The sequence below is a fragment of the Diospyros lotus genome, chromosome 5, assembly GCF_014633365.1.
Source record: "Diospyros lotus cultivar Yz01 chromosome 5, ASM1463336v1, whole genome shotgun sequence".
In the NCBI taxonomy this organism is placed as follows: domain Eukaryota; kingdom Viridiplantae; phylum Streptophyta; class Magnoliopsida; order Ericales; family Ebenaceae; genus Diospyros; species Diospyros lotus.
The window spans coordinates 29,816,630-29,831,855 of record NC_068342.1 but is presented as its reverse complement, the minus strand read 5'-3'; the positions used below and the strand labels follow the sequence as shown (position 1 = coordinate 29,831,855).

Sequence of the window (15,226 nt, the reverse complement as noted above, 5' to 3'; positions counted from 1 at the left end):
ATGCAATGCACAAGTTCAAAACGTTTAGGGACGAACCTCCCTCATAAAACCAACCGTCACCGGTTACCGTTCGCATGCAATAAAACCATTTGGCATAAAACCACATCACATTTAAGTAACACATATACCAAGTTTTTAGGGCAGAAACACCCATAGTAAACAAGTTTTGGGGGCGAACACTCACCTCGAACGTATTCAGATTGCCTCGATCCTCGTGCACTGCCTTGATTTGCGTGCCAAATCACAAACACCTGAACTTATACTCAACCTTAAGCCACGATACACCCTAAACATCATATTTAATTAAAAGTGCATTAAAATCCATTTTTCCTCAATTTTCATAATTTTCTCTATTTTTCTCCCAATTTTCACCTCGATAATTCAAAAATAATTATCTTCTCAAACTTTTTTCCAAATTTTTTAACACGATAAATCCTAAAATAATTTAAGGAAAATACTAGAAGAAAAATACTGGGAATACCCCTTCTCACGCTCCCTCACACACCTAGCGCGTGGCTGTGCGTGGAGTGCGGCCTGTGCTGATCACACTCGACCTTCTTCCTCAATTTTTCAGCCATCGACGGATGCTCCGATGGCCGATCTAATTGCACCCCCTTAAAGCCCTCAGCAAATCGATCCTAGTGGCACCGATTTTTGGCTGAAAGAACACCGAAAAGTGACCCAAATCACGAGTTGCAGGCGACGGAGGTGGTCCATCTCGGGTTTTCCGGTCGAGCCTCAAACGAGCATCAAACGCACTCATTTGCTTCCCAAATTTTCCAGAATTGATCTACTACCTCCAAGGATCAAAATCCCCTTACCAAATCTCTCAAAATCGCACCAAAACGGGGCCGATTTCCTTGTTAAATTTAGGCCAAACCTTTGCCCCTTTTATAGCTAAAATCCAGCCATCATTCGGCTAATCATCGGCCAAGGGTTAGCCTACAAGAAACCCCACGTCGTATACCACCTCCCCCAACTCTCCCTTGGTCGTCCCATCGCCGGAAACGATGACCATGTGCAGTGGAAGGCAGCGGCCAACTTCTCCCTTGCGTTCACACTGCCTAATTTTGTTTTTTTGCACTTCAGCCCCCTTGATTCTTCAAATGTCATTTTGGCCCATTTTCCAAGCACCCCTGATCTAATCCAACTATATCACTAAGGCCCACAAGTTTAGTAATCCTCATTTCACCCTTGAAATTCTCGAAAATCCATTGTTTTGACCTCCTTCGGGCAAAATTAGAAAATTACACTTAGGCCCGGTTGATCGATTTGACCCTACGTCTTTTCGTTTCAACCCGAAATTGCTAGAGGATTGTTTTACACATAGAATATTGGTCCTCAACCTCCGTTGACTTTTCAGATGATCCCTACATCGATTTGATTTTCTCAGCCCAGTTAATAATTGTACCAAAAACTGTTCCCAATCCAGTTTATTTTATCACCTAAAATCACGTCTCAAATTGCTCGTCGATACTATTCCATTTTCTTTAGCTATCTAGGGTACGGGGTACTCCCTTCGGTTGATTCAGTCACTTAAAACTGCGATAGTGTACCCTACAGCCTTATTATTTTGAAAATTCCTTTTATACCCCTCATAAAATACCATTTATATCCTTAAGAATTTCTCGAGTATTACATTCTCCCTTCCTTAATAAATTTCATCCTCGAAATTTGGCCCATGATAATTGAATCACTGCTATTGCTAATGACTCCCAATTGAAATGTCCTGAGAATATCATTCCTAATCTTTGGCAACCATTCTTAGCTCACATCCTAACATGATCCATGCTTACCAGGCTTGTTTCTTATTTTCCAGAATATCCCATTGTAGCTCTTCACAAGCGATTACACATATCTCAAAATAATTTATAATGCCTGACATCATTTCTGTGTCACCGGAAATACATTTTGTTTAACTCTTAATTCTCCCAACCCACTCTTATGCTAATGCATATGCCATGATTGCCAAAAATTACCAACATTTAATTGAGCTTAACTCAACGTACATTTCTCCTTTGTCGGGTAGATCTCTTCGTCCTCTTTTGTCAGGTAGAAAACTCGTCCAGGGCGAGGTTTTTGTGCCTCATTAACTTTTCCCAATTGCTCCATTTTTTGCCTCTTTGGACATTCACTCAAGTAATGATCGGGTTGTTAACATATGAAACATGCGATCCTCATTTGATTCCCGATCGAAGATGCCTCTTTATTCTTAGGGCAGTCCTTTTCTTTGTGTCCTTCTTCGCCGCACGTAAAACAGCGGACATGTCCTAGGAAACATTGTCTCCTTGAGTGTACCTTATTACATCGGGGTCACGGCTCATTGCCTTTGGAGTTCCTTCCACTTGATTTATGTTCCCCACCTTTCGGATCCTTCTGTTTATCGTCTGATCGAATCAATCCTACACGCAGTAAATTAGTCTCAGTGGACAAGGCTTTATCTAGTGCCTCGTTATAGGTGTCCATCATCTATGAACTAAGAGCTTGTTACAGTCCCACTTTAAGTCCACCCACAAACTTTTGTGCCTTCTGCCACTCATTGGCTTCATACATAGGCACGTACCTGATCAGTTGAGTAAACTTGACATCATATTGAGTCACCGACATCTCGTTAATCTCCCTCAACTTCATGAACTCCCAAGTCTTTTCTTCTCTCCAACTTCGAGGAAAATACTTTGCGTCAAACGCTTCTTTGAATCTTACCCAAGTCACAGATTGAGCTTGCCTCGGCCTTGGATCTTGCTCCACTTGCCTTGGTATCCTCTGCAAAGCTCGCTAAGCTAATTGCCACCGTTGTCCAGCCTCTTCCTCTAGCATGAACGTAGCATAGTTAACCTTATCTTTGTCACTGCATTGCAAATGTTGGAGCAACTTCTTGATTTTCTCCATCCAGAACTCGGCCATGCAAGGGTCATCTTCTACTTTTCCCTTGAACACTGGGGGTCTTTGTCGGCGACACTGATCAAACATATAAGTAGTATTGTAACACCCCGCCTTACAGGGCATTAATATATGCTAGGATTTTTTTTTTTTCTTACATCAAACATAAACCAACAATAAATCCTCAACATAACCTTTATACATTAACATTCCCAAACATAGTGAAAGAGTGATACACTTTAAACATAAGTGGAAGCAAGATCAGAACCTGTAAGAAACCTTGAAAACATAACATACATGGTACATACACATCGTTCACCCAACATAATATTACAAATATTGCTAAAATCTTAAACAATACAACTGAATGTAATAGATAGTCCTACCCCCACATGGGGCCACAAATTTCTGTCAAGCTCATGCCTCCATCACTTCCTTGCCCTTTTGGCCACTTATCTCGTCTGGAATGTGGAATATTCCATGGATATAGTCTAATATTAGAAGATGAAATCTTCTAAGTGAAGGTTATATAAGTATGAATGAATGAATGATGTATGGACATTTATAAACAAATACCCTAGTGTAACTTCCCTAACTTACCAGCCCGGCACGAAACCCTAAGCAGAATCCCAAACCTCTACAGGATAATCCTAACATTGTTCCATCAATTGCCTTTGGGGAATTACAGCTACACTTTTAGGGTGACATCCCAATCCCATGTATGAGTTTTAATATGACAATAATATTATGTCATGCATACCTCACGACTTCTCATGCAACAGTTTATGAAGATGATCATAACATACGTAGATATCATGCATAGAAAGGTAATCATATCGTATATGTTACAGGGACAAAACCACTCACCTTAAAACAGAAATTCGACTTGCCTCGATTTGCGTGCCAACCTAAAAAATAACGCAATCATCAAGATCCTTGGCCAAATCACTTCCTGGCCAATCATTTCCAAGGAAAAATCAATAATCTAATTTTTTTTCACACTTTTTCTTTTTTTTCTCTATCTTTCATAGTCATAACTGTAGAGGACAAAAAAGTGAACCAATGTAACCCCACCCATTAGCTTGTAATTGAGTAGGCACCACCTTGTATTCCCTCAAGAATAAAATCCCAAAAAGATGGAGCGTGAGCCTCAAACCTATCTTCAGGCTATCCTCATGGATAGTTACATATACATAAAATCCCAAAAAGATGGAGCGTGAGCCTCAAACCTATCTTCAGGCTATCCTCATGGATAGTTACATATACCTCGTCAATTCAGGAGCTCCATTCATCTTTCTCAGGCTTCCTAGGCTCCCAAGAGTCTGGTATCCCAAAAGCTTCCTTGATTATCTCCATATCTTTGTTGTTAGGGTAGAAGGATAACCCTCAAGCTCATCCCTAAAAACAATGGTAGACTTTATCCTTACCATTTGAGAGTTGGGTTGCTTGAGATTCTTTCTTTGGGACTAGTTCCATTAGCACAAAAATCCAAGAGCAAAAGTATGTGATTCGTGGGAAAGCTTAGAGTACGCCAACAGCCTTAGAGAGGTAAAGAGGTTTGTAGGGAAAGATCCCCCACTATTTATAGATCTCGTAACTAGGTAAAGAGGCATAGTAACTCGTTATTATTAACTGCACACCCTTCCCTCCCAAGTTGGTTCATATCCTTAAATTAAAATGCACCCTTAGCATCAATCCTGGTTTCTCTAGGGCAACCTCCCCTCATTCGGTATACTCTTCCCTCTGACTTTCAATTAGAGCAAAGAGTAAGGAGCCATTGTTGTTGCAAAACCCTCGAAAAGAAGTCCCCCTGGAGCATCAAGTGGACCAAGATGAGGTATCATTCTGAAACCTTTCTCGGGTCAGATCATATCCCTTAGAGAAATCACCATCCATCCAGGACCACTTTCCCAAACCTACATGTCATAGTCTCCGCCTAGTCAAGCCATGCTCCTGAGATGAACATAGGAAGACATGTCTCCAGCCTGCATTACCCTCACATTGTTTCACAACAATATGGCCTGCCTATTCTAGGCTCTTTTTTTCTTTTGTGGGACCTTTGCTACCACGGGAGGGGGGGAGGTGAGGGTTCTCCTGAAGGCCCTTTCAAGCTTAAGAAATGCATCGCACTCTTGCACGTGAGTGTCACGTGTCTCTGTCACTGATCAACTAGTTTAAATACCCATTAACCCTTTCATTTTAGGGGTTCTTTCCCTAAAATTCTGAAGACTCCTTTATACCTTTGACCCTAGCACATTTCCACCTCTAGAAACATTTTCTAGAGATCGCACACCACCTTGCATCCAACACACCATTCACTACATTTTCCTATGCATTGTCTCTTGCCTCACCATGTCATCATCTGACTTAAGCATTAGAGAGTATGTGAAGAAGAAATCCCTAGATGCCTTTTAATTATCTTTAGTCTAGTAGGATCTCTTTCATCTACATTGCGATTGTCCTCAAGGACGACAAATGTTCTCCCAATCCTTCTGAATCATTATAGCTTTTATCTATTCTTTGGCACCACACCAACTCTTCTAGACAACAGATTGAGCTCTTATTCTAGCCTCTCTTCAGTTGGTACATGTGTAAGGCATATCCTGTTGCTTGCCAAGTCTTATCGATTACATGTTAAGTTTTTTTTTTAAATTAATAAATTTTAATTATTATATTTCAACAATAACAATTATCCTTACACCCAAGTGACACGTGTCCACCTTTGACATTTATGATAAATATGACTATAAAGATGTCCTTTCTTCATTTTGGGATAGAGCTTTTCTGGACATTCATATCGTTAGTGAGATTGTCAAACTCTTAAATTTTTTAACACAAGTCATCGATCATACCATATAGGAGTCTTACATAATTGATTTTTTATGTGTTAAAAAGAAATTTGCTTGTGTAACAAGTAATTTGTTATCCGAATTACGAAGAGTGTAGTATTCTGATAAATGATTTTTCCTGATCGAATTTCATGAATTCTTTCTTTTAGAAAGTGGTAAAATCAGTAAAAAAAAAATTCAATTTATGGTCCTCGACGCGAATATATATTTGAAAGAGTGGTACCAGATGGGTCTGACCGAGCTGAGCAGAGATAACGCGGACAGCGAAGAACAGGAGGAGCCTGGAAATGGAGAACACGGGGTTTCTGAGGGAGTGGTTCGACCGAGTCGACTCGGAGAAAACCGGAAACATCACAGCGATTCAGCTCAAGGTTCTTCTGTCTCTTCCAACTTCACAACCCTAATCCTTGCTTAGGCTTTCTGTTAATTGTACGCCGCTCCTAATGTATTGGACTTAAAAATCGACAAATGTTTTTGGCGACCAGAGTGCTTTTTCCGCCGGAAACCTAGAATTCTCCATCTCCATTGTTCAGCAAATGATCAGGTTCTTCCATACTTTCATATCCTCTTTTGATAATTACATGCACACATTTTATTGTTCTTTTTTAATCAAATTGAGGTTTTGAGGACATTTCTCAGGATGTATGACTTCGATAGGAATGGGACTATGAGCTTCGAAGGTAAAACGATGATATCTTTATGAATTGGCCTCAAGAAATAAAGTTCAATGGGCTGTATATGGATATTGCTTCAGCATTTGGCTTAAATTCTATCAGCAGCTTCACGCGAGTTGTAATTTTCTTTTTTGAGCAATATTGCCGGTTTTTCTTTTCCTTAATTTAGACTACTTTCCTTCTCTATATACCTGCCAAGGCTCTATATATTCTTCATGAAATCCGTGTGGTTTTCCCTTTCTTTCTTTCCCCTTTATTGTGGATGTTTTCTGATTAGACTTTTGCTTCGTGAGTTGTCATATTGTTTAACTTAGTCCAGTTTTCTCTTTTACAGAATTTGTTGCCCTTAACAAGTTTCTCCTCAAGGTTAGCATCTTCATGTATATCTGAGTTTGGTGCTTTTAATTACGGGTCTTGGGTTTCTTCTTTCTTGATTATTGTGTTTTTACCAAAATAATCCTATCCTACGTATGAATTGTGTTTTGCTAACTCTTCTATGCCATGGCAATATAATAGTGGTAGAGTTATGACGCCACAATATTATTTCATGCTCACTTCTGTAAACACAAGACATTTTGTTTCTATTCTAGGTCAATGTTTCTTCCACATGTGACATGCATCATACTTAAAATCTCCATTGTGGGTTCGAGCCTCTTGGGAAATTAATAGCCCTATAATTTTTTCCTCTCCCACTTATTATTATTGTCACTGTTGTTGTTGGAACTAATTGGGGAGCCAGCAACGACATCACTATGTGCTGCTTAATCGGTCTATATGCATAATGCAAATAGCCCCTGATCAAAAATATAAAACCTGTCCTCCATGTTTGTGGTCTGTTGCTCAAGATAATGTGAAAGTGTATTTCCAATTCAGATGCTCTACTAATTTCATTGGACGCATATTTGAAAAATTTGTTCTTCTCCTGTAAACTGTGTTGCTAGAAGTAGCTGCAAAAGTGTATAATCAGTTTCCACCAACTGATTTCAATCTAATTTTCTGTCTTAAATTCTTCTGCAGGTTCAGCAAGCCTTCTCAGACTTGGAGAGGTGATTTATAACTGCTTATATATGAATTCCAAACATTGATATCATCCATTGTCAGAATATCCCAAGAATCCTTCTATGTTAAGAAGTGTATAGTTAGGAATATTCAGTTTCTAAGTTTATTTGATTAGATTGATTGCAGATTCTTAGGAAGTTTCTATAGTTAGTGATATGATTGGATCTCCTCCTTGTATATATATACGATGCATGTACAGTTGACATATCAATATACATACAGAGAAATTTTCATTCTTCACATCTATAAAAGATATACCTTAGTAATTTATGTTCCTCTTTTTCCATTCTAAGAAAAATTGCAAAGTTATGATAATATATTTTATAACCATAAGCCACTTTGATAAGATTATATTGTGAATCTATTCATTGTCACTGTATTATCCATCTACCTATTCATTTCTATTCCTTTCGGCTGGCAAGTATCTGAAGTTATACTGTTTGATCTGTATACAAGCATATCTTGACGGCTCTTGATATCATTGATAATTGTCTCAGGAATCGTGGATATCTTGTTCCTGATGATGTTTATGAGGTACTGTATGACACCTTGTATTGCCTTCAAATTCTTATTCTTGATAGGTTAGATTTCCTTTTGTTTCTGGATTAATCTGGTAAATTTTGTAGATCATGTGATTTTCGGCTGGGTGAACCTCGTCTGATTCAATCCTGCATCCTCTGATGTTTTTTCCTTTATTTAATCTTCTAAAATGCCACCAGTGGATATCTCATGCTTCTTTTATGTCATCTTAATTCTTCATTCTCGCTCAGCTCTTCTCCCATTGTCTGCTGTTCTTACTGTAGTTCATTGCTTCATGGTGCAGGCATTGCTAAAAATGGGTTTCTCCCTCGACTCTCCTGCATTTTACACTGTCTGTGAGGTAAAGCATATGCCTTTAATTGAATTACTGGGACTCAGAGCATTTTGTCATCAATGAACAAGATGTAGAAAGAAAATGTCACTAGTCCGAAGTAGTTATTAAGTTAATAGGCAATTACATGGAGCAGATCATCTCAGATTCTCATCTTTGTCATGTTTCTTGGCTGCCTAAATAAGAACCGCCCTGGACACTCTGTACAGTTTACATGTTTGTAGCTGCCGATTGAAAATTATCTGTGGTGCACTTCTGTCATGTTGGAAAGGAGCAACGCCCAGAATTTGACCTTTAAACTTGAATACATTTCTGTGCAACTTTTTTCCCTTAATGTTAATTGGACAATTTAGTAGATAACTACTACCTTGACCAATTTACTCTAAATCTTTTGGCTGCTCTCTGAGAACTGTTTATTGGGTTGATAGATCTGGAAGTTGCAGTTTCCACACTGCTAGCAGGCTATTTTTCAGGTTTATTGCAACGCTACATACCTTTAGTTGAATCTACTAGTTCAAGTTAACTTTTGGATTCTTAGGATGGCTGAGACCTATGATAGGCTATTTTTTCAGGTTTATGGTTTATATAGCACCATATAATCTCAACTAAAAGTACCAGTTCATGTCATCTTTTGGATCCTTAGCATCACATGGTATACTCAAGGCTTCATGAAGACACTACTTGTTATGGAGAATCCAAGATTTCTGTACCATCTGTCGGGATTTAAGGAGATATACAAAGTTAAAGAGAAATGACACACACAGAAATGAGAAAGAGAATACAAACATTTAATGTGATTTGGGTCTCTCAATAGACAAATGCCCGCAATTCATGAAAGGGATAATCCATTAATCAATTAAAGGTACGACATTTGAATAGACCACTAAACTATAAATCCTTCCAACTTGTACAACTCTAAATAACCCAGTTACTAACTCTTAGATGACTCTGGTTAAGGAATTGTGGCACATAAAGAAAATTATACTTAAGGGGCTTATTTATAGGGCAACTACCTGATTGGGATCATTTTTCTTATTCAGTATCCCTAGCTTGTTTTGAATGCAAGGAGTGATCCAAAACACTAGCATGTTGCAGCAACAAACAGCCCCCATTTAGTCTTCGATATTGTTGCCAAGAGAGAACCTGCGTCACCATGTTTCCAAGTCATGATTAGTTTAGAACTTATGTTAACCTGTACCATCTGATTGTGTGTTTGAGTTGGCACCTATAAGTATTTGGACCCTAATCCAAAAGATGTTTTATGGTAAGTTGTGTTTCCTAGGACCAAGTAATATTCTCATGACCTTGCAAGACATAATGAATGTAAGATCAAGCTGTGACATTTAGCATATTTTTGTTCAGAATTTCTTGTACATGGTTTTTTTCCCTCTTTCTCCCTTGAGGCTGTCATTAAATGTTTCCTTTTTGAAATTTGATCTATCAGTTTCGTTCTTTTATTCTATATGATGCTCCTAGAATGTATTATCTTTAAAATTGCTCCTAATTGGCATACAGGGTTGTGGTTAGGAATGTAACAACTTGAATGGTTTGTTTATCCTGTGTTTCTGTTCCTAGCAAGAAATGGCTCCTTAAAGTGAGCTGTACAGCCACTTACAAGATTTTTTCCCTATTCATTATTTAGAGTTTTGATCTGAAGAAGAATGGTAGACTCCGGCTTGATGATTTCATATCTCTTTGCATCTTCGTGCAATCTGCAAGGTATGTAATGAAATATTTTCATGTATATGTCTTGGATTACACCTTTCGCATTCAATGCATTGTTCCATAGATCATTTGCATGAATACATATCCTCCCATAGTTGATGGATCTCTTTAGAACTTCTAGATTAGTCCAACCAGATTACCCAACCCAACTTGCACCATTTAATGGAGCTACGTAATGTTCTCTTGATTACATAGTAGAACCACCGGTCCATCCTCAAGGTTTCCCAAGTTCTACACTAAATGGTCTGCTTGCACTGAAGGCATTTTGGTAGTGACATGGTTGAAAACATTCTCCGCAAATTGCAGTGCACTTTATTGCTTCATTTTTCAGTTGGATTTATGCATTGTGCGCATCAGTTATTGATTCTTGAAAGATCATGCTATAAATTTTCTCATTGGACATTGGCTGCAAGTGCCATTGAAGCCTTAGTTCAATGGAAAATCTGAGGCTTTGGGAAACTTTGTTCCCAGGTTCAATCCCTGTCAACTGTGGGCTTTTTCTATGTCCCCAACTTATTGTTGGATTAATTTTCTTCGCATTGGTTGTATTATATCTGTAATTTAATACTTCATTGGTTGTACTCTTGGATATTACAGCTGCAAGCTGTAAATCTGTAATGCATTCTTTTTCATGATTGGATTTCATTTAACCAATAAGATACAACGTTTATGTTGTCTATTTTGCAGAAATCTGTTTAATTCATTTGATACAACTAAACAAGGCAGGGTCACTCTTGATCTCAATCAATTTATATACTGCAGTGAGTATGCCAACTCCATGGCCATTGTGTTTAGCATTCCTGTGATTCCATTAGAGCGTTCTACACATAACAATATCAGTTTGAGGGTTTTTTTTTTTTTTTCCTGTTCCTTTTTTTTAATAATTTAAACCACCTTGGAGATATCCTCGATTTTTATATTTCACCTGGCAACTTTTGGTTCCCATCTAAACGAACTTCCCTCTTGAACCAAGGTTGAGAGGATAGTTGGAAACTTGTGCTCTAATATGTTTATTTTGTTTATTTTTACCTAACACTTGACAACATTCCGGTCCCTTTTCACTGTTATGCAGCTGCAAATTGTAGGATATGATGCCAATTCCGGGGAACAGGTTAAGATAAACAAATGTTGTATATGGAAAGAATTTGTTGGTTATGATATGGCAGGAGATATTCATCGGTTAATGTTAGATGTACTGAAACTTGTGTTTGGTTAGTGTAGAATAAATTGAGATTTGTTTCAGACATTCTGATCCACTGGCCAGAGTGAGTGATTTCATCAATGTGATGATAATGGGACCCGATGAGTATATGTATCATGATCTTCAGTAGAAGAAAGTATCCTGTTTTCTTCTTTATTTGTTCCTTATTTGTGTGCCATCTGTTGACTGTTGTAGCATTCTTATAAATTCCAAAGAGAAGGATTGTATGAGAAAGATATTTGGAGAAACCTTTCTAGTTAGATAATGTCTTTTTTAACTCTATACCTGTATTGACACTATTCGTTATAGATTAAAAGGAATTATTACATCAGGATTGTAGCAAGATTACCAGAGATTTATAACAAATTTATAGCTATGTATTCAACGGTAACGCATTGCCTTATGAAAAGTGATCAAATTTCCCAAATAAGTTATCATAATACTTATGCTAGTTCTAGCAGAAAGCTAGTAGAAAAGTTCATGAAAGTTATAAGTAATGGTGGGATGACATAAGACAACTATTTGCAAATGCAAATTCTAATTCCCACAATAGCTGGGATATTTTTTGAAGCCCATGTGAAGTGAGGAGTCGTCCTGGCTGCCATGGGAGCCTACCTTCTAGCAAACTAACTTGTGCGTTCATTCAAAAGCCATGCAGATGCTAGTAGGCTTGGATTTCCAGCTATCTGCAACTCCAGAAGTCTTTCCATGAAATTTCAATGAATATGATGTATGTAGACTAGTATTATAATAAAAACAAAATTGATATGATGCAAACAAACAAGTTTCAATAACTTGCAAATGTAGTCATTAGACAGTTGTTAGAACTTGTCCAAGTAACTTTTAGAATCTTATGTTTTAAGATAAATATGTTTTATTTTAATTTCATAGACTCTCCTTTTAAAATTGTTGAACAAAATATAATATATCCTTCTCTACCTTCAACCACCATATTTTTTAATGAGGATTTTTTGTCCTATTTGTAGGTCTAAATTGATAAATTGACTAGAAAAACAAAGAGAAATTGTGAGAATGAGATTCAAGGAAGAAGGATCTACAATTCAATAGCAACTTAAAAACATTTAGATTGACTATATTAAGGAGTGTGAGTTAGTTTACATCCACAATGTGATATTGTCATACAATATTAGTTACCATCTAAGTTAGCCTTAAGGACATGTATTTCGATAATAGTAAAAGAAAAAAAAAATCTTTTTTTTCGGAGACCACATAAAGAATTAAGTGTGTTCAAATGCGCTTTTTAATTCTGTTCAACTAGTATAGGTCATTTCTTAGTTGAACTATGTAAATGGTGTTTGACCTTATTCATTAACATTCTTTAAACTTGAAGGTTAACTTCATTTTGAATATCATTTGGTAAAGGGAAGAAAAACAATACCACAATAAATGACTAGCAAATCAAAAGGTGTTTCTTCTAAATACCCAAAACTACAGAAGTTGGATAACAAAATTAGAGGCACATCATATTTAAAAAAATCTAGAAAATTGATACTACTGACAATATGAACTCACAAGGACCCGCAATCAATGAGACATTTCATGACTATTATAAAATGATGCAAATATTATGTCATATGTACTTGAAAAATCATGTTCAATATATATATATATATATATATATTAACTACACTGTTTAGGTGCTATACATGGAGTAATAATATTAAGTTATGTAAGAAAAATGACTATGAGTATGTACTCAAGAGAGCTACTTTCTCCAAAACTCAATAGTAATATTTTTTTTTTTTTTTTTTTCTTTACCAGTTGATGTAGTAAAGGTAAGTCATGTGAACATGTCAATGCGCAAATGTGAAACATAATTAGAAGAAAGTTTAAATGGAGGAGATATTGATTCAATGTTAGAATAGGTCATGACCATTGAATACAACCTAATAAGAGAAGAATAAGCTCCGCCAACATAACATATATATTGTTGAACTCTTGATTTTGATGTTTATTCCAAAACATATTATTCAGAATAATAAAAATACAATCCAGTAAAATAAAACTGAAAGCAAGATGTTAATCGAATAATTGTCTTAGGAAATTCAGTTTTAACTGACATTCAAATATTATTCGAATACAACTTTGTATTAGTTGAGTAATAAACATTCTTTAATCGAGTAAAGTATACTGAAAACATAATTAATCGACTAAGAATTACTTTAGTTGAGTATTATGTGTGTTAGTTGAATATTACTTCTTTGTGCTCAGAGATTAATCGATTAAAAATTATTTTTTAATTGAGTAACATTTTGTTTTAGTCAAGTAATTCAATTTCATAATTGAATAATATTCTAAAGCAGATAAAAGTACTCAAAAGATTAATTAACAAAGAGTTAATTCTTTAATTGAGTAGCATCTTACTTAATCAAATAACATATTTTTTAATATAATAATTATAATTGAATAAAAATGTACTCAAGGAATTAATCAACTAAGAGTTATTATTTAATTGAATAATATTTTGTTTTAGTCAAGTAATTTAACTTCTTAATCAAGCAATAACTCTTGGACAGAATGATACTCAAAGTTTTAATTAACTAAGAGAAATTTTTAATCGATTAAAGAAATTCTTTAGTCGAGCATCATAAATCACATAATCGAGTAATATATTAAAACAACAAGATAGTTAAAAAGTTAATCAACTAAGAAATATCTATAATTGAGTATTATCATTATAAGTAAGATTAGTCAATAGTCAAGTAATGCATCACTTAATCGACTAAATGTTAAAATCACTGGAGTAACCTTTTATCTCACTTGAGTAGCGATCAACCTTACTCAACTAATAGTCTTAGAAATTTAAAAAATATAGCCATTGGGACTACATTAAATGCGATTGTTCTTTTTTGTTAGACAGTTAGATATTTATTAAAGAAAATGATATTGATACATCATGGTGTACATCTTGGGCTACATAATAATATCTCAATGTCTAAAATGCCCTCAAACAAAGTGCTGAGGCACAGTGAGACAAGAGATATTTATGTTATTTATGTGTATTGTGTAGTCTAAGATGTACATAAATGATGTACAAATAGCATGACTCTTTATTAAATGTTGTTTGAATATTCTTTTATTAAAATTATCTATGTTTGGTCTTCAAATTGATTACTAACCATTGGGAACGACAAGACAAGAACGTTCTTTATAGGTTTACAGGTCAAAGACTTTATCCTTTGGACAAATTGTCAAAAGCATTGAAGATAGCAAGCGATAAATACCAATAGAGAATGCTTATTTGAGAAAAGCAATTGAAGTCCCAATTCAAAAAAGTTCCTCAAGTTACATCTTTTGTTTTCTATTTTCAAAGAGATAGTGTGGAAAAGAAAAATCTTTTATTATTTGAACCCAGGTAAGAAGCCACACTCACTTAGAGTGCAAAATTACTTAGCTTCTTCGAGTGTTGTATTTGAAAAATCTCTTTGCTTACTTTGTTGAAAGGTTAAGTGCTTGATCCACAAAAGCAGAAATTATAAAGGTTTTAGCTACATCCAGTTAAAAGTTGTGTAAAAGTTAAGGTACTTATAATAAGTTGTTCAAAATTCTTAATAACGAGTTAAGGTAGTAAAGTAAACAATTGAGACGGAACCACTATAAATCATTGTTTTCTGCTTTCTTATTTTAAAATTTGGTTGAGCTTAATTCACCTCTTCTTAAGCTAATCATCCTTTCAAGTGGTATTAGAGCAGGACTCAAAAGCTACAGGTTTAATAGCCTTTAGAAAAAATCAACATGGCTCAAGCACCAAGTTACAGCATTCAAGAAACTTAATCATGCAACAAGCCACCCTTCTTTGATGAAAACAATTAAGTTGAACTCCACTAGGAACCTTTAAGACTAAACGCTTACTACCGTGCCAAAAGATATAGTTGTTAGTAGAGGCGCAACTCTTTATCCATATCCACATTATGGGTTTGCAATTCTATTTCCCAGGTCACAACAA

At 35.9% G+C, this 15,226-nt stretch overlaps 1 protein-coding gene across 1 annotated transcript; it reads left to right on the top strand.

The window, feature by feature from the left end:
- Positions 1-5,956: 5,956 nt before the first annotated feature.
- LOC127801423 (uncharacterized) lies at positions 5,957-11,415 on the top strand. The gene is made up of 10 exons (XM_052336578.1): positions 5,957-6,100; positions 6,215-6,273; positions 6,369-6,409; positions 6,738-6,769; positions 7,421-7,449; positions 7,960-7,996; positions 8,286-8,342; positions 9,976-10,052; positions 10,746-10,819; positions 11,131-11,415. The coding sequence occupies exons 1-10, from the start codon at positions 6,017-6,019 to the stop codon at positions 11,148-11,150; spliced, it is 510 nt and encodes a 169-aa protein (XP_052192538.1). The 5' UTR covers positions 5,957-6,016; the 3' UTR covers positions 11,151-11,415.
- Positions 11,416-15,226: the final 3,811 nt, after the last annotated feature.